Below are 27,969 nucleotides of genomic sequence, written 5' to 3' on the forward strand. Positions count from 1 at the left end.
TCCTACTTCTTTTCCCTCTCTCTTTTCCTCCCTTCCTTCCTTTCTTACCACATCATGAAATCCTTTAAAAAGGGACATTAGCATGGTTTTTCTTAAAATGTGTTTAAAAACTCATGAGAGCTGCTGGACAACTATGATAGTGGCTCTCTGATCTTTGTAATAAGTTCCATTCAGTTCCGCCAGCAGACTTCCCTTCAAGCTTCTATTGTTTGGTAGGTGACTGGCATGCTAACACTAAATATTTATTCCATTAATCAGATGCTTCTAAGAATTCTTTTAACTTTCTCTTTTTTAAATGTAAATGGTAGAAAAACACATGAATTTTTTAAAAGAAAAAAATGTTTTCAATTTATTTGAAGGGCGGAGTTAGAGATAGACAGACAGACATGTCGTCTTGTTTCCACTGGTTCACTCCCCACATGACCACAATGGGAGAGGCTGGGCCAGGCTGAAGCCAAGAGCCCAGAGGCTCTTTCGGGTCTCCCACATGGGTGCAGGGGCCCAAGGACTTGGGCCGTTGTCTGCTGCTTTCCCATATGCATTAGCAGGGAGCTGGATTGGAAGTGGAGCAGTCAGGTCTTGAACCAGTGCCCGTATGGGATACTGGTGTCATAGGCAGAGGCTTAACCTATGGCCCTATAATGCTGGCCCCGAAACGCATGGCCTTTGACCTTGTAGCAGTAAACAATTTGGGACAAGACTCCATTTGCTTGTCTGTGACATGGGGATGTGGGTAACACCTACTGCACAGTCGTAGTGAAGTTCAAAAGACACCATGCATGTTCAAGTGTCTTGTCAAAGTAGAAATGAGATAGTTAACTCAATTTTAAAGTGGGCCAAAGATTTCAATAAACATTTCTTCTTAGAAGATACTCAGAAACCAATCAACACATCTTTAGTCATTAGAGAAATACAAGCCAAAAGCACAGTGACCTACTTAATACCCGGTAAGATGGTCCTAATGAAAAAGCACCGGCAGTGCCAAGTGTTGGGGAGGATGTGGAGAGAGGAGAAGCCTTCGGCCCTGCCAGCCAGCACGTAAAACGGCCCTGCCTCTTTGGCAAACAGTTCGGCAACCCCTGAAACTGTTCAACATGAAGTTACCACGTGACTCAACAAGGCCGTCCTCGTGGATATATACCTGAGAGAACAAAAACGTGGCGCCGAAGCGTGTGTGCCAGTGTTCACTGCAGCAGCTTTCCCAGCAGCCAAAGACAGAAATAACCCGAATTCCCGTCCACTAGCGAATGGACAAATGATATAGAGTATCCTTACACTGGAATATTATTCAGCCATTAAAAGGGACAGAGTGCTTACGCGTGCCACGACGTGAGTAAACCTTAAACATTCCAGGCCGTGGGGAAGAAACCAGACACAAAAAGGCCACGTGTTGCACGATTCCATGTGTGCGGAGTGTCAACAGGAAGCAGATCTGTAGAGGCAGGAAGTGCATGGTTGCCAGGATTGAATGATGAAGGGGTAGGATTTGAGAGTGACTGTCAGTGGTCACAGAGTTTAGCTTTCGAGGGGAGCAAAGTGTTCTCAAATTAGACCCTGGGGCTGACTGGTGAATCTATGAATCTACTAAGACCCACAGCATTACATACTTTAAAGGATCGATTTCCTTGTATACGAATTATATCTCAATGAACTGTTATTTTTTTAAGATTTTATTTATTTGAGAGGTAGAGTTATAGATCGAGGGAGGGAGAGACAGAGAAATCTTCCATCTGCTGGCTCACTCGCCAAATGGCCACAACAGCCAGAGTTGAGCCAATCCAAAACCAGGAGCCAGGAGACTCCTCCAGGTCTCCCATGTGAGTGCAGGGGCTCAAGCACTTGGGCCATCCTCCGCTGCTTTCCCAGGCCATGAGCTGACAGCTGTATCAGAAGAGGAGCAGCTGAGACACAAACTGGCACCGAGATGGGGTGCTGGCGCTGGTGCCACAGGCGGAGGCTTATCCTACTACGCCACAGCACCAGCATCAAACTATTATTTTTGAAGAATAAAGTTTATAGCTGTATTGGAATGTATATAAAAAAATGACTAATAAGTATATCATTGCATCATGAGAAATGCATTTAGGTGGAGTTACATAATTGCGTTAAAAGTATGTGGCTCTATTATTTAAAATGTATTTAGGTAGAAATGATAGAAGACTTATTTGCTTAAACAAACAGTAATGTATTTTCCTCCTATTATAACAAAATTCTAGGAATGGACCCTTTTCAATGTTGATCCAGGTGACTGACAGTTGGACACCCAATCTCCTGTACCCACGAACTTCTGCCTACTTAGTGCATGGCCGTTAACCCTCACACATTCTGTCTCAAGGTCACAGGATGGCTGCCACACCTCCAGATTTCTCCAGAGAGAAAGCAAACCATTGACATCAGCTAAATATTTCTCTTTTTAGAAGAAAAACTTAAGTTTTCCTAGAACTTGCTGAAATCCATCTCATAGGGCTGGACATTTTACTGCCCTCCTCAAATCAGGGCACTCTTAGCAAGAAAAGAGGGAAAAAAGTGTGGTGGGATGGGTAGGCAGGGTGCTAGCCTAATTTCTGACAAACCTAGGAGATTATTAAAAATGAACTGTAACTCACCAGAGTTAAACTCGCCATTCTTCTGCAGGTCAGTTGGTGGTGTGTGAACTTGCTGTTCATCTTGCAAAATTAACCCTGTCCATTGCATCTCACTAGCTGCACATCTCCTCCAGGTCTCCCGGTCACAAGCTTTTAAATCACTTGTGTTTTTTTTTTCTCTCTCTCCCCCCCAATCTTTAGGCAGCCCACCGTCCACAGACGGTCTATTGCATATCTGATTGGCCTAGAAAGTCCATGGACACCCCAGCACTGCTCACTCGGGGCACCCTCTGGTGGGGTCCAGGCCACCAGCATCTCTCTCTGCTGCACGGCACACACCTCCATCATCCCACGCTAACACGCGTTCCCCTCATTACAGGGCTGATGTGTTAAATACTGACGCCCATCCGTGTTGCTGCCATGCGCAGAACTCCCCAGATACACCAAGGGTTTTACGTGTGTGACCTGTGAGACTGTACACGATCTGACTCTTGGGGGCCTCTCCGCCCTCCCCTCCACCCCCTCCCCTCTGGCTCCACCTTCTCCATCCTCCCCCTGGTGCCAATTCCCTCCCTGCACAATGGCTGCCTCTTTCCTGGGCGGTCACATCTCTGGCCCTCTCGCCTCTTCAGGTCTCTGCTCAAAGCTGTGCTTATCATGTGGTTATGTCTGACTTCCCTACTACATGAGAGAGCACTCATCCTGCCCCCCAACACGCACACACACGGCTGAACAGCTGTTGTCCAGTGACTGCAGTATTGCTGTTTCATAGTACCCATCACCCCATGACAGTTAACATATAAATATATCTGTGCAGTGTGCAGGTGTGCGCGCGTGTGTACACACACACTTGGTTTTGACTTCTTTCCCCAGCTGGATTATAAGTTTCTCAAGAACAGGAGCTTCATCTGTTTTGTGCACCGCTTGGTCCTAAGGCTACAAAAATAGCCCCTGGTGGGTCCTGGACATCAATAGGTGTTTATTGAATGAATGAATGAATGGTTGAGTTCTGAGAGCCCTCCATGCTTAAAATTCTAGAGCTTTTGAATACTCACTCTTCTTCTATCTGTTGAGAAAGTTCACCACTACTGACATCTGCAATGACTTCATGGGAAGTGGTAAGATGTAAACAGTTGGAAATATTTACCATTTGGGAGGGATCTGAGGATCTTCCTAAAGTAGGTACAGAACATCTGGAAGTCTTAGCAAGGGAGAAGCCGGCTCTGCCACGCATCTCTGACATAACAACATTCCCAGGTACATGAGAGAGCACTCATCCTGTAATAAAGTACTTATTCCCAAGTTCTTTACTTCTGGGTGCCAGTTTACATGAAGAGAGGAAAAAAGGTTGGACAATGTGAAACTATACCCACGCGCGCACACACACACCACACTTACGTACATACGCACACATATAAATTTGAAGGATTAATTGAAGATGTCAGATCTTTTCCTTTGAGAATAAATTCTTTCTAACTAGAACAGGAGACAGTTAACTTCTGAAAAGCATCAAGACTGATGATTTTGTCTATATAGCATTGACCTGGAAGCCCAGCCATTCAGACTAATAAATCAGGCAATTTATATTTAATCATTAACTAACTCCTGAGCCGAACAGCTGTTCAAAATTAGAAATGGGTCACCCCAGCCAGGATGACATTACAGGCAATCTATAATGCATTAGAATAAAATTATGGTGATTTTTAACTGTCTGGAAATGTATTACAGGACATGTTCCCACTCTTAAGCCCTTGTTAGCCTGGGTCAGTACTGATTTATGTTGCATGAATGGTATTATTGACAATTTCAGTAGCCAATAAGTCTACGGTTAGTAAATCCTCAAATTTCAGAGCTGTTTTGGAGAATGAGGTGGGTGCACGTTATTGTTTATCATTGACAAATGAAAGACAACAGAATGGAAGGTAGGCAGATGAGAGATCCTGCTTGAAAAACGAATGGGTACATTGTCTCCGGCCGAGGAAGGAGGGTCCTAAATTCCAGAGAGCGAGCGAGAGAGCTGCCGTCCCTCAGCATCTGCTTACGTGGCTAACTCGGGGTGATCTTCATCAGGTAAAGCAAGGGGGCATCTTAGAACAGCTTGGATGACCACCTTTGTGTGTGAATTCCGCAGCCTCGGCTCTGTGCGAGGAGGGCTCACCGGAGGTGGTGTTCCGGTCGGTGGTGTTGTACGCCATTCTCGTTTTCTGTGGTCTGTCTGCTTTCATGACGAATCCAAGGTTCCACAGCATTCTTCTTCATGAGTGCTTCGTCAGTATCAACTTTCGGATTTTTCTTTCCCAGAGTCTACAGATTTGCATATTTTCAGAATGTTGTGTTAATCTTTAGCATGCCTGAAACAAAGTGAATTAGGGGGCTGTGCTGCAGTTCAGCCAATCCATACGTACTTGTGGCAGTTTTATTCAAATCCAATATTAAAGACTCCACATACTTAACCTGTAAGTCAGAGCACAAGTGGCCATCTACCTAGAGAGAGGGGCTTCCGCGGCATTTCTTGAGCGGACTGTCATGGAGGCAAATGGCAGTCCCAATTTCTATCTTGTAACATAGGGCACGGCTTCCTCCAGGGAGTTCATGACAAGGTGGGAAGAAGAACCCAAGTTTAGTCACTATTGGCACTCACTCGTCTTTAATTAAGAGGAGCCAGAATAGATGGGTGTTTACGTGTTCATTAATTAACGGGAGTGTTTTTAATTTCTCTTTGTAATCAGCACATGGCCAGTTTGTTAAATACATGTATATAATATGAATATTATATGTTTATATAAATATATATATGCATACACACTGCTGTAGGGCAGTGCAGCGCCATTGTCAGCATTGGAGGACCTGAGCACACCAGGCTAACATTACCCATGCTGAGATCTTGGGTCTTCCATTCGCCAAGGAGCAGGGACCCAATTACAGTGAAAAGAGTGAGAGTGTTGGGGCCGGTGCTGTGGTGTAGTGGGTAAAGCCACCACCTGCAGTGCCGGCATCCCAAATGGGTGCCGGTTCGAGTCCCAGCTGCTCCACTTCCGATCCAGCTCTCTGCTATGGCCTGGGAAAGCGGAAGATGGCCCAAGTCTTTGGGCACCTGCACCCATGTGGGAGACCTGGAAGAAGGTCCTGGCTCCTGGCTTTGGATCAGCATAGCTCTGGCTGTTGTGGCCAGTTGTGGCGTGAACCAGCAGATGGAAGATATCTCTCTCTCTCTCTCTCTGCCTCACCTTCTCTCTGTAACTCTTTCAAATAAATAAATCTTTAAGAGTGAGAGTGTTCAGCTAGAAGATGTCTAAGAACCGACATGGCGTCCTGCTGAGCTCAGCTGAAGAGAGTCTGGGAACTCCTTCCTGGGGTGGGTTTCAGGCCTGTGACACAACACAAGGTCCCCGGTGCAGGAGGATGGAGCTGGGACTCTGCCAGGCCAGTAACTTCATTTCCACCCTCGTGGGGTTGGTGCTCGCCCTGCCATCACATCTGAGTCCCTTGGTCTTTCAGTCAGAGAAGACTCGCTGGGGTCAGTCCATCCGCTCGTTTGAAGCTCAGGAGAAGACGCTGTGTGGCGACGTCCTGCTCGCGGCTGCCTTTGTGTCTTACGCGGGACCCTTCACCAGACCGTACCGCCGGGACCTGGTGGCCTGCCAGTGGGTCCCCTTTCTCCTCCACAAGGTGGGTGCAATTCCCCTCCTCGCCAACACGCGGACTGTTTGCTTACAGTCTCAGCAGATTGACGTCACCAGATTGACGTCAGGTGGGTTTGTACCTGTGCCCCGGTAGCAGACTGCTACTTCTCTGGTTGCTTCTTGTGTGTGGCACGGGTTTCCTTATTCTAACAATGGTTTCTAACAGGCAGTAGAGGAGCATTGCAAAAACTACTGCGTGATCATTAGCCAAGCGCTGTTAACAAAACTGATAACTGGAATCAAATTGGAATTGGTAGGATACTGAATCACGGGCTATGTCCTGCTTGCTTACTAACAGTAGGAGTCGTGTGTTTGACCTTTTTCTCAAGACACTACTCAGATGGAGATTGTAGTATTTTGTATACAAGTGTAAAAGCAGTTTACTCCTAATTTGAAAATTCCTGCCTGCCTATAAGCAAAGCAAAATGGAAGATTTGGAAGCCCTGAAGTTACCCAGTGTAAGCTCCGCCTTGTACAAACAGGGAAAGTGGGACTCGGGGGGTTTAAATGACTCAGAATAGGAAGTCAGACACGTGGGCTGCCTCTCTTGGGTTCTCTGTGCACCGTTTATACTGGCAGTGGAGGTTTGCTGGTGACCTGTCCAGCCCTTTCTGGTGTGCAGTCAAGGGTACCCCACCTCTCTCCGCATCCTTTTCCACGTTGATCGTTGCGGCCCTCTTCTTGCAGTGGCTGTGTGCACCGCATCAGAGGGATTTTTGCAAATGGAATGAAATTAATGCTTCAGGGACAGGCCACTGGTAAAGGCAGCCCAGCAGCAATCATTTCCAAAGAAGGATCTGTTCGTATAGAAATGATTTGCTCCATCTGAGGTTTCCGACCTTGGATTTGTATTGAGAACTTGGAAGCGATTGTCACTGTATCGCTCCTTGAGAGTTAAAGGCTTTTACCTCCATGAAATGTGCTTTTATGTAAAAGGAGAAAGTATTCTTCTGTTTTTTTTTTTTTCCTGATTCTTCCTGCACTGAGAATTTCGAAAGTGTCATTTGTCTGAGTCTTACCTTTTTACTCAGTCTTCTCCAAATTTGAGTCCATTCGTGTCACCTAGCTCACCCTAAGGCTCCTTTCAGTGGACCGTGGTCTTTCCACGTGGTCCCCTCTGCCTTCCTCATCGCTGATGAAGCATCCTCGTGCTCTCCAAAACTGCACATTACACTCACTCGCTTTCCGATGTCAAAACTGTCGGACTTGACCTTGTCTTCCTGTTATCATTGATCTTTGAGGCATGCGCTGATGGCACGAAGTTACACAACCTGCCATTTTGCACTTTTTATGTTGGACATTTGCCTGCTCACATGTGGTTTTAAACGGGTCCTCAGTTGCCACCACAGCGTCTTGCCATATTTGTATTTCTAGAAGGTTCCACTTCAGTTGATTTGTGCTTTCCTAATTGCTTAACGCTACAAACATGGGGTTCTATGAAAATACAGTTTTGCTTGTAAGAGATCATAAGAATAAAAATAGTTGAGTTATCCTAAACACTCTAAACGGGCAACCAAAGGAAAATAATAATTCTCTAGAGATATCTGCTAAGCATGGTTTCCTTTTAACCGTAGGTCTGGGCTTTGCCGTGACCCCGCAGTTCTCGCCAGGGAATCCCATGTCCATTTTCAGTCATCACAGTGCTCTCTCCCTCTCTCCGTAGGCCTTAGTGCTGCAAAGTGGGAAACAGACTCTAGAACAGCACCATCGTCCCTCCTATTCATCTCTAGGGTTAGCCATCTAAAAAATAAGAAAGTGATTGCAAGTCGCAGACATGATATTCCTGTGGAAGAGATTCTGCTCCCTCTGAGGCACCCGGCAGGAAGGACGAGCTGAAAATGGACAAGTGTTTCTCCTTGTGGGACCGAGGGTTCCAGGTTCTGTGCTGTGTGCCTGCAGCGGCATCTACATGCATGGTGGGCAGAGCAGGGGGACGGTCACCTCCGTGGGGACAGGGAGTGGGGTCACAGGGAGAACCAGCAGTGCTCACTGATGCTGAGTTGTTGGCTTGTTTCCCCAAGTCATGGCCTCATGAGAAGTGACTCCTGTTGTCTCTCTCCCAAACACAGGGTGTTTTCTAGAGCTCTGCTCCTCTGTAGGTAACTTCATTTCATCCTAACAGAGAGAGCGTCTAATGGTTCGTTAATAAAGCAATCAGCAAGTGACTATGATTTGTGTGAATTATAAAATCTGTAGTCTAAGAGTGTCATTTATTGATGATCTGTTGACATGTTTAAGATAACCTTGAAAGGAACTTTTTTTTCTCAATTTAAGATGCAGGGAGAGAAAGAGATGGAGAGAGCTGTCCCATCCACTCACTCCTCCAGTGCCTACAATTGTGGGTAGGCCAAGTGGGGAGCCAGGAGCCAGACACTCAATCCATGTTTCCCATGTGGGTGACAAGAACTGAATGACCTGAGCCTTCACCACTGCCTCCCAAGGTCTACATTGGCAGAAAACTGGATTCAGGAGCTGGAGCCAGGAGTTGAACTCAAGTATTCCCATGTGGGGAGCAGAAGTCTTAACCTCTAGGCTAAACATCCATTCCCAGGGACTCTTTTTGACAAAAACCAACTATCCTTAATGATTTCCTATATGTGAAAACTTTGTATTCCTGGGGCCAGCGACATGGTATAGCTGGTTGGGCCGCTGCCTGTGACGCTGGCATCCCATGTGGGTACCAGTTCAAGTCCCAGCTGCTCCACTTCCAAACCAGCTCCCCGCTGATACACCTGGGAAAGCAGTAGAAGATGGTCCAAGTCCTTGGGCTCCTATACCCACGTGGGAGGCCCAGATGAGGCTTCTGGCTCCTGACTTCAGCCTGGCCCAGCCCTGGTCATTGCTGCCATCTGGGGAGTGAACCAGCAAATTCAGCACATGGAGGATCTCTCTCTCTGTCTATGTGTGTCTGTCACTCTCTCTCTGGCTCTCTGGCTTTTTCTTTCAAATGGGTAAAATGAATCTTAAAAGAAGAGAGAGACTTCTTATTCCAAATTCATTGATTCTCCCTTACTTGGCAAAGAAACTCAACTCAGTTCAAGTCAAGACTCCACGGGGGGGACTATATCTTTACTTGACCCAGTGATTCTAGAGTTTGCTGGATTAATTTGACTTTAAGAACAGTCAAGGTTAATTTTAAAACAGAACAGAAAGAGGCACTTGCCCTTCAGGGTTATAAGATGTATTCTAAAACTAGAATAATCACAGCAAAGTGTTTCTGCCGGGGAAATAGAGGTTTCTCAAGGATGGAGAGATCTGTGACAGGAGTAATATACGACATTCATAAACTCCCACAACTCATCCAGCACCCGCCAGCCTCTGTACTCACAAGCTCTGCCTTCTCTCTTAGGCTCTAAGAGGAATAATTGACAGTTAAGCCAATGAAGTCGGTTGTTTACTAAGTTTCCTCCCCTTTTACTTCTTCCAGGGCAATTCTCGAGTGATTTTTTCAGTCTGTGGTTATTGGTGTTTTCCTCTCTACTAGCTTGTTACTAGGTCTTTCCTACCAGCATCCAACACGTTGTTATTTCTCCCATTAACAAAACACACACACACACACACACACCAAGAAACTTGTCACTCTCCTGGCTCGCCAGCTCTTTGTACTGTGTGCCCTCACTTCCAGCTCTCCCTCTATTCTTGGAGTCATTCCACACTCTGGCAAACTGCTTTTGTCAGATTTCGTCTCCACATTGTTAAATCCAGGAGTCTGGGGCTGGGGCCACTTGATTCAACTGATGACCCCGTCCGGCCACCAGTGCTTTTTTTCACTTGTTCCCAAGCCTCACTGGTATCTCTTTAGACTTCACTGTATTTTCCTCTTCTCCACACTGTCTTCCTGTTGAATGCCCAGGACTTCAAGCTTGGAGGCCCTGCATTTTCCTGTTCATTCACAGCTTCCTTGTCATCTAACGAGACTCATGGCTTTAGGTCTCCTCACTAATGACTCCCATGTGTTTGCCTCTGCCCCAGACCGTGACATTGTCACGTGGATGTCTGAGGATGTTGCCGGTACAGTGCCTCCAAGCAATTTTTGGCCTCCCCCAAGCTGTCTCCTTTTGAAGCATCCCTGACCTGTTCAATGGCAACTCCATCCTTGTGTGAGTTCAGGCTAAAAATCTAGCTCTTTTTTCTGACACCTATGTCCAGTCCATCCAGAAGGTTCTATAGACTTTCCTATCAAAATAAATTCATAAGCTCACCACTTCTCACCACCTCTGCTGCTGCCGTCTTGGAGCAGAGCCCTAGCTCTTGCTTGGACCCTGTAGAACCCTCCCGACAGCTTTCCCTGCTTTGACATTGGCTGCCGCTCCTCCCGATCACCTTGCAGTATAGCAGCTAGGGTGAGTCTATCCAAATGCAAGTCGGATTAGTGTAATTTTGCGGTCAAATCCTTAGACGACCTCCCATTACACAGTCAGCACAAACTCCTTATACACATCCTACAAAAGCGTTTAACTACTGCGTCAATCAGCCCTGTTGCCTTTCTTGATCCCCTTCCCGGCATTCTTTTCCTCACTACCCTGCTTCTGTCACTCTGGCTACCTTTCTTGAATGTACCAGGCATGGTTCCTTAGGTCCCTGGCCCTGGGTATTTCCTGTGCCTGGAAGTGCCTGTCTCCAAGGCCGCCAGCAAGCCTCACTCTGTTCCATCCCTCAAGTGTTTGTTGAGTTAGCACCTTCGAAGCCCTGAATGTGGTGAGAGCCCCACCCCACCACGTGTCTGCTCCACCTCAGCTGGCACTGTCGTTCTAACCAGAGCATTTATCACCGTCTTTGATATTATTTCCTTTATCCATGTATTATGGTTAGGATGTCCCCCACTCAACAAGAAGAGTCTATAATATAAATGCACCATATTTCATTTATCCACAAGTCAGTTGATGAACATTTGAGTTATTAGCACTTTTCGGTTATTATGAATCTACTTCTATAAACATTCAAATGATTATGTATACTTTTTTTTTCTCTTGAGTGGACATAGGTTTTATTTTTCTCAGGTGCACGTGGAGTGGAATTTGCTGAGTCCTATGGTAACTCCCAATTGAATAGTTTGAGGTACTGCCAAGAGTATCCATGCATATCTTTGAACTAAGTGGATATGGTCTAAAACCTACATTGCATTTCAGTGGGGAAGTGGTCTCAGTGGTGAGACCCAAATCGGTTTGGGAGAAACGAGGAAGGATTTGGCTTGTATTTAGGATCAGTGAGGTATCTCTGGAACAGGCAAGTGCTGTGAAGCAGCAGGGAGCTGGAGGAGAAAGTTGTTGGATGGCAGATCAGACTTGGCAGTCATCCGAGCACGGGGGAGGGTGGGGAGGATGACAGGGTGCGATTCACTGCTGACCTGTGCGCGAGGGGCAGAGGAAAGTGGGACTGGAGAAGCCCCAGGGGAGAGTGGAGTCCTGGGGGACAGGAGAGGTGTCCAAGCCGCAGAGACAAGTGAGAGGAGAACTGGGAGGGGCTTCAGACTTGGAAACGTGAAGGCGGTTGGTCAGCACGGCAGTGCAGGGAGCCAGGAGCCCGCTTGCCCTGTTGGGCAGTAACGAGAACGTGAGGCAGCAGAGGCAGAAGAAGGACTGTCGCCCTGGACTGTGAAGGGAAGGAGGTGACCAGAAATGCCTTGTGCGAGACCCGGCTGGTTCTTTCAGCAAGGCTGTCTAGAGCCTGTTTCGGTACTTTGGGGGAGGAACTGAAGAGGAAATTGCCTATGAGTAGAGGGGAAGAGCTGTGATGATCAGTAGATGGGGAGGACAGGGTCCAGCATGGACGGAAGGGAATGGTGCTTGGGTAAGAGGAGCAGGAGAGCCTGCCCTGGAGTGGGAAGGAAGTGGATACAGCGCCCCCTGCTGGTAGGAGGAGGCACTGCCTGCTGGACAATGATAGGAGACCTGGAATCGGAACAAGTTGGAGGAGAGCAGTGAAAGCATCAAAAATAACACCCTGAAGGCAATAGAAGAGTAGCTGTTATGTGTTGCCACTCAGATTTGAGAAACACAAGTTGAATTTGGAAAAAATAGAGTTGGAGTCATAGTATCAAAGCTTTTATCAGCAACACTCAAAAGCTGTGATTAAAAACAGGGACAGGGAGGGGCCAGTATTGTGGCACTGCAGGTTAGGCTACCACCTGGGACACCAGCATTCCATGTAAGCACTGGTTCAAGTCCTGGCTGCTCTACTTCCAGTCCAGCTCCCTGCTGATGTGCTTGGGAAAGCAGCAGAAGATGCCCAAGTGGTTGGGCCCCTGCCACCCAGTGGGTGACCTGGAAGAAGCCTCTGGCTCCTTGCTTCAGCCTGGCCCAACTCTGGCCATTGCAGAGTGAACCAATGAATAGAAAATCTGTCTGTCTGTCTCTCTCTAACTCTGCCTTTCAAAAATAAATAAATAAATGTTTAAAAAATCAAGAGAGAGGCCAGAGATAGTTGGATCCAACCAGGGCAACAGGTTTTCAAGCAACCAGAAAGGAAGGAGGCAAGGAAAACCATGGGATGAGCTGAAGAGTCATTAAGGAATGGGAGGTGCAGTGTAGACTGGATTGAGATGGGAGTTTAGCCAGAAGTTAGCTGAGAAAACATGGTGGGATTCCTCAAAAAAAAAAAAAAGAAGCATAGAATTACTACATGATCCAGCAGTTCTACTTCTGGATATATATCCCCAAAGAAGTGAAAGTAGAGACTTGAACAGATACTTGTATTCCCACATTTATAGTAGCATTATTCACCATAGCCTAATGGTGGAAGCAACCAAGTGTTGAGGGAAAGATGAATTTTTAAAAAATGTATTATATACATACAATGGAGTATTTTTCAGCCTTAAAAATGAAACATGCTACAACATAGATGCACCTCATAGACATGATGCTGAGATCAGCCAACCACAAAAGGATGAACTGTCTGATCGTCTCTAAGTGGAGTCAGAAGCCAATGTGTTTACCAGAAACTGGGAAAGAGAGGGAATGTTAGTGGAGATGGCTGCTCGCAAGAAAGAATCCAGGCATAAGACAGAGAGTAATGGTGAGCAAGGTAGTGAAGTTCAGCGAGACAGGGCATCCATCAACACAGATGGGCACCTCTCCAGATGGACCTGAGGGAGAGCACCCAGCCATTTGGACTGTGAGAGCTCAGAGCAATACCTCGGATAGGGCAGGCGGCATCTAGGAAAGTGCTGAGCGTGCAGTCTGCCTTTGGACTGGGGTTTCTAGGGGAATGGGATCCAGGTTACCGTTTCTCCCTCCCCCAACTCTGTTCTCTGGACCAAGGTTTTGCTGGGTGTGAAATAAGTACACTTCCTCCCAAGGTTTCACTACCCAGTGTGATCAGACTAGGTAGCTCACTTGGCATTGGGCAGAGAGGAATCTCCTGGGGCCACTTGTAAATTGTTGGGGTATGGGCAGGACTTTGTAGTGTAAAATACTGGGCAGTTTCCAAGGCTGCGTTCCTCTCTGCAGGTGCTTTGTTTTCTGTAGATCCCATTCATATATGTGGGCTGATTTCTATCTTCCAACCTAACAGAAAGGGGAGTTATTGTTTAATAAGTACTGAGTTCGGGTTTTGGGGGACAAAAAAGTTCTGAAGGTAGATGATGGTGCTGGTTGCCCCATAGTGTGGATGTCCTAAATACTACTGCATTGTACACTTGCAAAGTGGATAAAGGGGTGTGGTGGAATGAGAAGGCCATGCCAAGATGGCCACGGGCAAGCCAGCATCAGTTACTCAGGAATGGCTTTGAAACCCACCAGGCAACAGAGCCTGCCTAGCAACAGGCTATGATTGGTTAGGGCATAAACTGCCCCTTTACCAGATTGGTTGCCTTGGCTATTTAAGCTGCTATACCAACTGAAATAAATGAGTTTGCAGGCTGCTCGCCTCTGGCCTGCTTTCACCCGGTTCCCGGGGTCTGTGTGGTGACTCCGCGCCTCTTGCCCCCACCACGCTCCTCCTCTCAGAATGAATCCACCTAAACAAAGGGGCAGGTGTTTGGGGAAGTGGAGGAGACATTGCTTGTGAAGCCCACATTCCATATCAGGGTGCCTGGATTCAAGTCCTAGCTCTGCTCCCAATTCCGATGTCTTGCTAATACACACATTAGGAGACAGCAGGTGATGGCTCACATCCTTGAGTCCCCACCACCTTATTTAGGAGACCTGGAGCGAGTTCCTGAGCTCCTGGCTTCAGCCTGGTCCGGCCCCAGGTATTGCATACATTTGAGGAATAAACCAGCAAATGGGAGATCTGTCAGTATCTCTCCCCTTCCTCTTCTCCCATCCCTCCCCCTCTCCCTCTGCCTTTAAAATAAATAAGCCAAAAAAATTAAGTGGATAAAGTGACGAAAATTTTTTTTTTGACAGAGTGGACAGTGAGAGAGAGAGACAGAGAGAAAGGTCTTCCTTTTTCCGTTGGTTCACCCCGCAATGACCGCTGCAGCTGGCGCACCGCGCTGATCCAAAGGCAGGAGCCAAGTGCTTCTCCTGGTCTCCCATGTGGGTGCAGGGCCCAAGGACCTGGGCCACAGCAGAGAGCTGGCCTGAAAGAGGGGCAACCAGGACAGAATCCGGCACCCTGACCAGGACTAGAACCCGGCATGCTGGTACCGCAGGCGGATGATTAGCCTATTGAGCTGCGGTGCCGGCCGACAAATTTTACGTTATGTGACGGGTGTCCTAATGCTGTTGCGTAGAGCTGAATGTTGCATTGAAAGATGCAAGAGAGGTATAGACAACCATGGCAAAGAACTGAGTTTGGAATTTGAGTTTTCAGTGGTGAAATAGCTTAAGGTCTAGAACAACACATCTTATGCCCTTCAAAGGCATGCCAACATCCTGGGCAGGAGCGAGCTGTGTAGATGAAGCCAGAGGTGGGCAGTGGTGTCTCCCCCGACCCCTTCTCCCCAGGGTGCTAGAGAGGAATGAAAGGTGGTTCTTTCTCCTGAAGGATATCACAGTCAGTGCATGGGTCATCCACGTGGGCACTGAGCTGGTCAGGAGTTGAGAGCACACTCGGCAAGACAAAAAGAACTAGCAAACAAGTCGTTAACAAGAAGAGAAAGTACCTACAAGAAGACAGCTCTGTAGCTGCACGCCGTGGGCCTCAAAGGTGGAGCGTTCCACATGGCAGGTAGGCAGGCACTGCAGGGGAGTCAGACGGATGAAGGGCCTGTTTCCCAGTCATGGGAATATTAGCAGGGTGAACTGTCTCCACTGACAGAGGCCCTTCAGCGAAGGCAGGTGCTAGGGTAGCGCTTCTTGCAGCCTCGCCTTGAAGTCATGCGGGAGAGAACTTGTGAATTGCATCGCTGCTGCTGAAGGCTGGTTCATTCCGTGGGGCCCTGGAAAGCCCGTTGGCAGCTTTTGGAAGCTCCCGTGTGATCCTCCTGTGTAGCCTGGGGATGGAAATCCTTGCCCGAGACAGAAAGCAGCAAGAGGGAGTGAGGGAATTTAGTTCAAACAGGATTAAAATACAGGAGGGCGTGTGAGAAGTGCATTTGCAACAGGGGATGAGAGTTTGTTTGTTTTAAGATGCTATATATGAAATGAAGTTCATTTTCCTCTGCCTACACCTGGGTAAAAATTTATGGCACAGGGGTAGCATTCAGACTTGAGGTCCCGAAGCCCATGTCCTCCTTCAGAGTGCCTGGGCTTACTTCCTGTTTCCAACTCCTGACTCCAGCTTCCTGCTGTGACTCCGGGGCCGGCGCTGTGGTGTAGCGGGTCAGGACACCACCTGCAGTGCCAGCATCCCATGTGGGCAAGGTTCGAGTCCTATCTGCTTTGTTTCTGATCCAGCTCTCTGCTGTGGCCTGGGAGAGCAGGTCCCTGGGCTCCTGCACCTGTGTGGGAAACCTGAGGGAAGATTCTGGCTCCTGGCTTCCAATCTGTGCAGCTCTGGCCATTGTAGCCAATTGGGGAGTGAACCAGAGGATGGAAGACCTCTCTCTGTCTCTGCCTCTCCTTCTCTCTGTGTAGCTCTGACTTCAAGTAAAATAAATGAATCTTTAAATATTTTATACACACACACACACACACACTATGACTCTTGGATCCAGTGCTGATGGCTTAAGTACTTGGGTTCCTGCCACCTACAAGACCAGAATTGATGCCTTGGCTCCTGGCTTCAGCTCCCTCCCATCACAGCCCCAGCTGTGGTAGGCTTTTGGGGCGTGACCAGAGGATGGAAGAGCATTCACTTGCTCTCTCTCTCTCCTTCTCTCTCTCTCCCCTCTCCTCTTCCTCACCCTTCCCCCTACCCCAAAGTAATTTATCTTTAAAAGATTGTGAAAGCAAGGCTTATATTTATAAATCTCAAAAAATATTTTATTCAGTATGAAAGTTCTATATGGGGTCACACAACTTCCTATTTGAATGCAGAGTGGTACAGAAAGTAGCTAGCAATTTTTGCTGTGACAGTCTGACTCCAAACACTCACAATATTTATGACGTTCTCTCATATGAACTACATTGTTCCTATTTCCTCTACTCGGTTAACCTGGCGAGAAGAGAAAGGGGACGCTGCTGTGTGTGTTGGTCCCCAGCACTCCGCTCAGCACAGAGTAGACGCGCAAACAGTTCAAGCTATTAAATTTGGGGGTGTGGCTTGTAGGCTCCGCTTCTGTTAGTCCTTTTAACTTCAGAAATCAAGGTTATTAAAAAGCCTTGAGGGCCAGCGCCGCAGCTCACTAGGCTAATCCTCCGCCTTGTGGCTCCGGCACACCGGGTTCTAGTCCCGGACGGGGCGCCGGATTCTGTCCCGGTTGCCCCTCTTCCGGGCCAGCTCTCTGCTGTGGCCCGGGAGTGCAGTGGAGGATGGCCCAAGTCCTTGGGCCCTGCACCCCATGGGAGACCAGGAGAAGCACCTGGCTCCTGCTGTCGGATCAGCGAGATGCGCTGGCCGTGGCGAACATTGGAGGGTGAACCAACAGCAAAGGAAGACCTTTCTCTCTGTCTCTCTGTCTCTCTCTCTCTCACTGTCCACTCTGCCTGTCAAAAAAAAAAAAAAAAAAGCCTTGAGTTGTTTCAAGCTATTTGTATTGAGCAGAAGGTAGGAAAAGATGCCCCTGGCTCATAAAAGATGCTTATTCTAAAAGACAAATCATAATGTCTTTAAGGAAACTATATCTTGTCAGATACTTGGGTTCATTGTACATATCGCTAGCAAGTAAGGTTTGCCTTATGTTTTAAAAAAATGTTTTTTTCAGTTTTTGCTTATATGAGAGGCAGAGAGAAACAAAGAGAGAAAGAAAATGCTGCCATCAATGGCATTCCCCATGTGCCTACAACAGCCAGGGTTGGGCTATGGCCAACTCAATCCAGGTCTTCCGTGTGGGAAGCAGGAACCCAATCGCTTGAGCCATCTCTGCAGTCTACCAGGTACTGCACTAACAGGAAACTGAAGCCAGGAGCCAGAACTTAGCATTAAACCTAGATATTATTCTAAAGGTTCCAGCTAGCACTCTAACTGCTAGGCCAAACATCTTGGTTTCTTTTTTTTTTTTTTAATATTTATTTATTTATTTATTTGAAAGGCAGGGCTATAGAGGGGCAGAGACAGAAAGAGAGAGGTCCTCCATCTGCTGGTTCACTCCTCAAATGGCTGCAACAGCCAAAGCTGTGCCAATCCGAAGCCAGGAGCCAGGAGCTTCTTCCAGGTCTCCCAAGCTGGTGCAGGGGCCCAAGGACTTGGGCCATCTTCTGCTGCTTTCCCAGGCCATAGCAGAGAGCTGGATTGAAAGTGGAACAGCCAGGACTTGAACCAGCGCCCCTTGATTTATTCTTTAGACAACATTGTAGTTAGGGGCAATGGAATAGTGTATTCCTTTTCCTATATTGATATCAAATTGCATCCCAGCCTTACTATAGGAATCTTTTTAACTTTTTTTTTTTTTTTTTGACAGGCAGAGTGGACAGTGAGAGAGAGAGAGAGAGAGAGAGAGAGAGAAAGGTCTTCCTTTTTCCGTTGGTTCACCTTCCAATGGCCGCCACGGCTGGCGCACTGCAGCCAGCGCACCGCACTGATCCGATAGCAGGAGCCAGGTGCTTCTCCTGGTCCCCCATGGGGTGCAGGGCCCAAGGACTTGGGCCATCCTCCACTGCACTCCCGGGCCACAGCAGAGAGCTGGCCCAGAAGAGGGGCAACCGGGACAGAATCCGGTGTGCCAGCGCCACAAGGTGGAGGATTAGCCTATAGAGCCACGGCCCGGCCCTTTTTAGCATTTTGTTTGCTGTTTGCTGATGCTCTGTGACCTCTCAGTAAACCAATGTCCTGCTGCTGCAGCTCCCCCTGCTGGCCACAGTAGAACACCTATTGCACTCTCATGTAGGCAGGTTTCCATCTTGGCTCCCTTCCAAACCATGGGGCTAGCTCTTCATTCATCTTGCTTCTTTTGGTGTCTCTAGACAATGTCTTGTGCATGCAGGAGGTACTCAATAAATGTTTGGAGCTTGATGACCCAAGGAGTGGATGGATGAATTCTTTCCCACACTCTTTTTCTTTTTTGGAAAGCCGGTCCTCCATTGCTCCACTCCCACTCTCTCCATCTCAGTCTCAGTCTCTCTCTTTCAAAGGAGACAGCACCTCGCGTGGCAGTGCAGCCAAGGCCCAGGCAGCTCACTCTAGGGACTGAGGCTACAGTCTAGGTCCCACAGGACAACAGATGCGCTGATGAAGCCCCAGCGGCCTGGGCAGATGTCATTGACCCATCCCAAAGTCGTCTCTTTGTAGTGCTGGCCTGAAAAATAAACAAGAAGTGCCTAATCCCGACACTGTGTTTCAGCCTTGCTTGTGTGCATGATGCTCCCTGGGCAGGTACATTGCTGGTGTCTTCTCATTGTTCCTGGTGTCTGAATTCTCACCTTGGTGCAGTAGCTGTACACTCAAGTGCAATGCAAAGTCCCTTTCAGGTGAACCCACATAGTTGTAGTTAATGAACCAGATGTCTAATCCCATACTTGGTGGAATTCTGAGAGGTAGAGTGTTGGGTTTTCCAGGTCAAGTTGTACTTCATGGTGAGAGTTGTATGGTGTCTCTGTGAATCCTCAGTGCATCAGTGTGGATCATCTTCTCTTGGCTTTGGTCTCTTGTGTTCTTGTCTGCCATACGGAGATTTCCTCTACCAAACTGCCAGTTGATTGCCTTCTGCTTTGATTTCTTTTAAAGACTTCCATCCCAATAACCAAAGGCCTGGACGTGATTGCCATGTTGACAGATGACGCCACAGTTGCCGCCTGGAATAACGAAGGGCTGCCCAGTGACAGAATGTCCACGGAAAATGCCACCATCCTCACCCACTGCGAGCGCTGGCCCCTGATGATAGACCCCCAGCAGCAGGGGATCAAGTGGATCAAGAGTCACTACGGCACTAACCTGAAAGTGACACATGTGGGCCAGAAGGGGTATGTGAACCCTGGGAGTCCAACTCTGTTGACGTGCTGTAGAAGCCCGGCCTGATGTGTTGAACCTCAGGGCATTTGTGAGGTCTCTTTGCCACTTTGAGCTCTGACATTGGCACTGTTTGTTTATCTGCCTGTTTGTGTTTCATAGAAAGTGCTCTCTGTTGAAAGGGTGTTTTTGTTGGCATCCAACTTCCTGAAGCAGAAATTAGTTTGAAAGGTAGAACAACCATGGTGTGTGAGAGCAAAAATGTGTGTAGAAATATAGTAATTTCAGCCGGCACCACGGCTCAATAGGCTAATCCTCTGCCTTGCAGCACCGGCACACCGGGTTCTAGTCCCAGTCGGGGCGCCGGATTCTATCCTGGTTGCCCCTCTTCCAGGCCAGCTCTCTGCTATGGCCCAGGAGTGCAGTGGAGGATGGCCCAAGTGCTTGGGCCCTGAACCCGCATGGGAGACCAGGAGAAGCACCTGGCTCCTGGCTTCAGATCAGCACAATGCGCTGGCCACAGCGGCCATTGGAGGGTGAACCAATGGCAAAAGGAAGACCTTTCTCTCTCTCTCTCTCTCTCTCATTGTCCACTCTGCCTGTAAAGAAAGAGAGAGAGAGAGAGGGAGAGGGAAGGAGGGAAGAAAGGAAAGAAAGGAAGGAAGAAAAGAAGGAAGGAAGGAAGAAAAGAAAGAAAAGGAAGGAAGGAAGGAAGTTCGTTCGTTCGTTCGTTCTTTGGGCCTAGAATGGAAACATGACATGACCCTTCTTCAAAGTGTTTGGTACGTGGTAACAGAAGAATAGCCAACTGCAGATTTTGGCTTAATAATGTTTAGAAGTCATGTTTCTCTATATATATGTGTTATTGTGGGATCTTGACCTGGCTGCAAATCCCAACATTGGATGTCTGAAGATAATTTAATTTCTTTTTATTTTATTTTATTTATTTGAAAGGCAGAGTTACAGAGAGATGTAGAGACAGAGAGAGAGGTCTTCCATCCGCTGGTTCATTCCCCAGATGGCCGCAATGGCTGGAGCTGCACCGATCCGAAGCCAGGAGCCAGGAGCTTCCTCCAGGTTTCCCACACTGGTGCAGGGGCCCAAGGACTTGGGCCATCTTCTACTATTTTCCCAGGCCATAGCAGAGAGCTGGATTAGAAGTGGAGTAGCCGAGACTCAAACCAGCACCCATATGGGATGCCAGCGCTTCAGGCCAGGGCTTTAACCCATTGCACCACAGCGCCGGCCCCAATTTAATTTCCTCCTCAAGTTTCACAGGTCACACGTGAAAAAAATTATTTATATGTGATGCAGAGAGACAGAGAGATGGTGCTGATGTTGTGACATAGCAACATCAGCATCTCATATGAGTGCTGATTTGTATCCTGGCTGCTCCACTTCTGATCCAGCTCCCTGCTAATGCACCTGGGAAAAGCAGTGGAAGATGGCCCAAGTATCTGGGCACCTGCAACCTACATGGGAGACCTGGAAGAAGCTCCTATCTTTGGTTTGGTCCAGCCCTGACGGTTGTGGCCATCTGGGCGGGGGGAAACCAGTGATGGAAGACCTTGCTCTTTCTCTAACTCTTTCAAATAAATAACACTCCATTGAATCTGTTCTCTCTGTACTAATAGCACATTAACATGAGAATGGATAAGAATTGTGTTGTAGAAATCATCATGCATTTGCTATGACCCTGAAAATCTGTTATTAATTGTTTAAAATTTTTTTAATTAAAAAAAAAGAAATAGACTATTCTACTTATTGGTTCACTCTCCGAATGACTGCAATGGCAAGGGGACAGAGCTAGACCCCTCCATCTTCTTTTCACATGTATAGTGAAATAAAGAATAGTTGTAGCTGTATAGATAAATGTAGGCCCTGCTTGTCTGACTATTTGTAGAAAAGTAATTTTGGTGATGAGAGTAAGGTAAAACAACAGCTCACCATTTTACGTGACTGAACTTAAAGGCCATGTGGATGCTGGTTCAAGTCCCAGTTGCTCTACTTCCAATCCAGCTCCCTGCTAATACACCTGGGTAAACAGTGGAAGATGGCCCAAGTCCTTGAGCCCCTGCATCCACATGGGAGACCCAGATGATGCTCCTGGCTCCTGGCTTCGGACTGGCTCAGTCCCAGTAGCTATTAAGGGAATGAATTAGTAGATGGAGGATCTCTTTCTCTCTCGCCTTCTCTCTGTTTATCTCTGCCTTTCAAATAAATAAACAAATCTTTTTTAAAAAAATTTATTCTAAAATCTGATCCTTAATTTTTCTGTCATCTAGCTAGAAAAGAATCCTACTTCATAAAATAATTATCTCTTGAGTCTGTTTTTCCCATTTAAAATATATACATTAAATAGTTCTAATCACATTAGTAATTTTGAACACGTGCTCACTTACATGTTGTAATCTCAACTTTGACTACATTGGAAGGTTTCTGAATGCCATTGAAGCTGCATTGGCCTTCGGTGATGTCGTCTTAATTGAAAACCTTGAAGAAACTGTAGATCCTGTGCTGAATCCATTGCTTGGCAGGAACACGATTAAAAAAGGAACGTAAGTATTTTTCACATAGATTATCTGCTAAATGAATCTGATCATCAGCTTCTGTTTCTTTTTTTAAAATTTTATTTAACTTATACAAACTTCATGTATGTCATAAATACAGATTTAGGAACTTAGTGATATTTCCCACCCTACCCTCCCTCCCACCAATAATCCAACCCTTCTTCCTCCTCCCTCTCCAATTCCCACTCTTAATTTTTACAAAGATCTATTTTCACTTTACTTAATGATTATAAGGTTAACCCTACACTAAGTAAAAGAGTTCAACAAATATATGAAGAAAAACAGTCATTGAATCTCAAAATGTCCATTTCACTCTAATACATTACATTTTGTGTACTTTGTTACCCCAGATCAGAGAAAACGTGTGTTATCTTTCTTTTGGGACTGGCTTATTTCACTAAGTATAATGGTTTCCAGTTAGACACATTTTGTTGCAAAATACAGGATTCCATTTTCTTTTCAGCAGCTGAGTAGTACTCTACTCCAGAGTGTGTATATACCACAATTTCTTTATCCAACCAACACTTAATGGACATCTGGATTGATTCCATATCTTAGCTATTGTGAATTGAGCTGCAATGGACATGGGGTACAGATAACTCTTTCATATATTGATTTCTTTTGGTTTGGGTAAATTCCCAGGAGTAGGATGGCTGGGTCATATGGTAGGTCTATATTCAGCTTTCTGAAGTATCTCCATACTGTCTTCCACAGTGGCTGGACCAGTTTATATTCCCACCAACAGTGGATTAGGGTACCTTTTACCCACATCCTCACCAAAATTTGTTGTTTGTTGATTGTTTTTGTATGAGAGGCATTCTAACTGGAGTGAGGTAAAAGCTCATTGTGGTTTTGATTTACGTGTCACTGATGGCTGGTGATCCTGAGCATTTTTCCCAGTGTCTGTTTGCCATTTGAATTTCCTCTCTTGAAAAATGCCTGTTCAAGTCCTTTGCCCATTAGTTAGCTGGATTGTTTTGTTGTTGTTGAATTCCTTAAGCTCTTTATAAATTCTGGATATTAACCCTTTATCAGTCGTGTAGTTTGCTAACATTTTCTCCCGTTCTGTTGGTTGCCTGTTCACTTTGTTGGTGATTTTTTTTGCAGGGCAGAAACTTCTCAGGTTGAAGTAACCCTATTTGTCAGCTTTGGCCTTGATTGCCTGTGCTTCTGGGGTCTTTTCCAAGTAGTCTTTGCTTGTACCCATGTATTGCAGAGTTTCTCCAATGTAATTTGATGGTATTAGGTCGTAGATTTAGGTCTTTGATCCCTTTTGAGTGGATTTTTGTGTAAGGTGTAAGGTAGGGGTCTAGTTTCATACTCCTGCATGTGGAGATCCAGTTTTGCCAGCACCATTTGTTGAAGGTACTTTCCTTGCTCCAGGGATTGATTCTTTGTCAAAAACAAGTTGGTTGTGCATGTGTGGCTTGATTTCTGGAGTTTCTATTCTGTTCCATTGGTCTACATATCTGTTTTTGTGCCAGTACCAGGCTGTAATGAGTATAACTGCCCTGAAGTATGTCTTGATATCTAGTATTGTGATGCCTCTGGCCTTGTTTTGTTGTATAACATTAGTTTCTTGTGTTTCCATGAATTTCAGCATAGTTTTTTTTAGATCTGAGAAGAATGTCCTTATTATCTTGTTGGAATAGCATTGAATCTGTATATTGCTTTTTGTAGTATGGACATTTCTGTGATATTGGTTCTTCCAATCCATGAACATGGAAGATTTTGCCATTTTTGTGTGTCTTTTATTTCTTTTTTTTAATGTCCTATAATTTTCATTATGGAGATATTTGATGTCCTTGGTTAAATTTATTCCAAGGTATTTACATTTTTTGTCGTTATTGTGAATGACATTGACCTTAAAAATTCTTTCTCAGGGGCCGGCACTATGGCATAGTAGGCTAAGCCTCTGCCTACCAAGCTGACATTCCATATAGGCACCAGTTTTAGTCCCAGCTGTTCCTCTTCCAATCCAGCTCTCTGTTTGTGGCCTGGGAAAGCAATGGAAGATGGCCCAAGTGTTGTGGGCTCCTGCAGGATAGTTTGACTTCCCCCTGTCCAATTTATATCCCTTTGGTTTCTTTTTCTTGCCTAATGGCTCTGGCCAAAACTCCCAGGACTACACTGAATAACAATGGTGAGAGTGGGCATCCTTGTCTGGTTTCAGATCTCAATTGGAATGCTTCAGATTTTCCCCATTCAACAGGACACTGGCCATGGGTTTGTCATAAATTGCCTTGATTGTGTTGAGCAATGTTCCTTTTTAACCTAATGCTTAGAGGTTTCTTCAAGAAAGGGTGTTGTATTTTATCAAATGCTTTCTTTGAATCCGTTGAGATAATCATATGGTTTTTGTTCTTCAGATTGTTAATGTGATGTATCATATTGAGTTGCAAATGTTAAACCATTCCTGCACACCAGGGATAAATCCCAGGTTGTCCGTGTGAATGATCTTTCTGATGTGTTGTTGGATTTGATTAGCCAATATTTTGTTGAGGATTTTTGCATCTATGTTCATCAGCTAAATTGGTCCGTAGTTCTCTATCTCTGTTGTATCTTTTTCTGGTTTAGGAATTAAGGTGATGCACGATTCATTGAAGGAGTTTAGGAGGATTCCCTCCTTTTCATTTGTTTTGAGTAGCTTGAGAATTGGAATTAGTTCTTCTTTAAATATTTGGTAGAATTCAGCAATGAAGCCATCCCGTCCTGGGCTTGTCTTTGTTGAGAGGGTCTTTATGACTGATTGAATTTCTGTTTTGGCTATTGGTATGTTTAGGTTTCCATGTCTTCATGACTTAATTTAGGTAGATTGTATGTGTCCAGGAATCTACCCATTTCTTCTAGTTTTCCTGATTTGTTGGCATAGAGCTCTTTGTAGTAATTCCTAATGATTCTTTTAATTTCTGTGTTATCTGTTATTACATTTTCTTTTCATCTCTGATTTTATTGACTTGAGTCTTCTCCCCCTCCCCCACCTTTTTTTTTAGTTAATTGGGCCAATGATGTATCAGTTTTGTTTATTTTTTTCAAAAAATCAGCTCTTCTTTTAACTGATCTTTTGTATGGTTTTGTTGTTTTCAATTTTGTTTATTCTCTAATTTTAATTAGTTCTTTTCTCCTAATTTGGGGTTTGGTTGTTGTTTTTCTAGGTCCTTGAGATGTGTTGATAACTCGTTTATTTGGTACCTTTCCAATTTCTTCTTGTAGATACCAATTGCTATAAATTTCCCTCTTAAAACTGCTTTTGTTTTATCCTATGTTTAAATATAATGTATTATTGTCTTGATTTGTTTCCAGAAATTTTTTGATTTCTTCTATGACCCACTGTTCATTCAGTCTCCATGTGTTTGCAAATGATCTAGAGATTCTTGAGTTGTTGATTTCCAGCTTCATTCTGGTCAAGAAGATGCATGGTATAATTTTAATTATTTAATTTGCTGAGACTTGATTTATGGCCTAGCATGTGGTCTATCCTAGAGAAAGTTCCATGCATTGGTGAGAAGAATGTGTATTATGCAACTGAGGGCTAGATAGTTCTATAGATATCTGTTAGGTCAATTTGGTCTGTAGTATCAATTAGCTCTGTTGTTTTCTTGTTGATTTTCTATCAGATTGATCTGTCCATTGCTGAAAGTGGGGTGTTAAAGTCCCCCATTACTATTGTATTGGAATCTATGTCTCCCTTTAGATCCATTAAGTAACCAGTTGCATAGACATTTATTATAATCACATCTACCTGTTGAATTGATCCCTTAATAATTGCATAGTTCCCTTCTTTGTCTCTTTTAACAGTTTTTGTGTTAAGGTCTATGTTGATTAATATGATAGCTACAACTACCTTTTTTGCTTTCCATTAGCATGCAATGTGTTTTTCCATCTGTTCATTTTCAGTCTGCATGTATGATGTGTTTCTTGTAGGCAGCAAATAGATGGGTTTTATTGTTTAATCTGTTCTGCCAGTCTGTATCTTCTAACTGGAGAGGTGAGGCCATTTACATTCAAGGTGACTATCAATAAGTAATGACTTTGCCCTGCCATTTTTTCCATAAATATTCCTATTGTTTACTTTGAATTTCCTTTGTACTTTTACTGGGAGATTTTCTAGCTTTACCTTCTGTTGTAATGATGACCATGTTTCTTTGTTTCTGTGTGTAGCACATCCTTAAGCATCTTTTATAGGGCTGGATGAGCGGTGACAAATTCTTTCAATTTCTCTTTGTTATGGAAGGTCTTTATTTCATCTTCATCCATAAATGAAAGCTTTGCAGGGTACAGTATTCTGGGTTGACAGTTTTTTCTTTTAGGACTTAAGACTATGTCTCCTCATTCTCTGCTAGCTGGTAGGGTTTCTTACGAGAAGTCAGCTGTGAGTCTAACTGGAGATCCTCTGAGAGTAATCTGGCATTTCTCTCGTGCACATTTTAGAATCTTTTCTTTGTGTTTTACTGTGGAAAATTTGACTGCAATGTGTCGTGGTAAGGATCTTCTCTGGTTTTGTCTATTAGGGGTTCTATATGCTCATCATGAAATTACTAGGTACTGAAGTCTTCTTGGTGATGTCTCTAGATTTCCATTTCATGGCACCTCCACCCAAGATACAAGCAACTTCAGTAGAAGTAAGACTTTTGGCCTACCAGTTTGGTGTATTTAGATCCGTTTTACCCACTTGCTGACTTAAGACCACATAATGCTTTGTCGTAAACCTGAGGATCATTGCCCCTTTTTTCTTCTATGCCAGCATTTCTCTAACTTCAGTAATTTGCAAAAGACCCTGAGTGTGGCTGCCCTGTCTGTGTATCACTTTATTCACTGAATGTTTTTCTTTAAATAGATTTTAAATTCACTTGGCCTCTCTCTAGTAACAGCACCTATAAAATCATGAGTTTCCTAGGCTATCTCTAGTTTTTCTAATATACATCTAACTACTCAAAAGGAGTTGATCCATGGTCCCCGAGTCATTCCCATCCCAGCAGTGTGGATCACCATCCCCTGGGGACAGCTAAAGGGAGTTATCTGTGGCTTTCTCAGTAGCTGCCATTCTGCTTGGGACACTGCACTTTCCAGAACATTCTAACTGGATCACAGAAGACATTTCTCCTGGAGCCAAGGAGCCCCCATTTCACTTTAAATGTTTGAAAGATCAGATGCAGCCATCATGCCTCTTGGCCAACCCTGGATGGGCCCAGGGGAGACCACGCATCCCAGGGCTCCTGTCTCTTCACTCACAAGAGCGCAGTCACCAGCCTGATTTCATTGGTGTGCCTCCTCTCTAGTTTTCACTTTTTCTTCCCAGAGCAATAATTTCAGAACTTCCCAAACTCCTTCTCTTTTAACACCCACTCTCTGCCTCGAAGGTGTCTGTCTCCTTTTTCATCACGAGCTTACTCCTGTCAGCTTAAATGGTACCAGACCTACTTCAGGGGGACTAACTTCCTAATCTCTAACCACTGAGTGTGCTATTTATCATACCAGTCACCAAGTAAATCCACTTAGAGTGACTGACAAGTTGTAATTGTTTAATAAACCCAAATTTACCCAGACATGCATTTAGAACAATCTAACAGCCCACTTGACAAACTGCAACTCTGAACGTAAATATAATTGCAGCTGTGTCTGATGTGTTCAGAATGAAGTGGAAAATCTTGGATGTCACTAAAGTAAAATCCTTGTTATTAAGGCTCTGGCTCTATTATGAAGACCTAGAGTTTTTACCAGGGAAATGCATATTCTCTGAGCTTTAATTTCAACTTTCTA

At 45.4% G+C, this 27,969-nt stretch overlaps 1 protein-coding gene across 1 annotated transcript in view; it reads left to right on the forward strand.

Annotated features, from left to right (window-relative positions):
- DNAH11 (dynein axonemal heavy chain 11) overlaps window positions 1-27,969 on the forward strand; it is a 367,765-nt gene that overhangs the window by 265,247 nt on the left and 74,549 nt on the right. Inside the window, 3 exon segments of the mRNA XM_062178539.1 lie at window positions 6,084-6,254; window positions 19,418-19,653; window positions 22,075-22,197. Of these exon segments, the coding sequence (XP_062034523.1) occupies window positions 6,084-6,254; window positions 19,418-19,653; window positions 22,075-22,197 (530 nt within the window).

The sequence above is a fragment of the Lepus europaeus genome, chromosome 20 (assembly GCF_033115175.1).
Source record: "Lepus europaeus isolate LE1 chromosome 20, mLepTim1.pri, whole genome shotgun sequence".
In the NCBI taxonomy this organism is placed as follows: domain Eukaryota; kingdom Metazoa; phylum Chordata; class Mammalia; order Lagomorpha; family Leporidae; genus Lepus; species Lepus europaeus.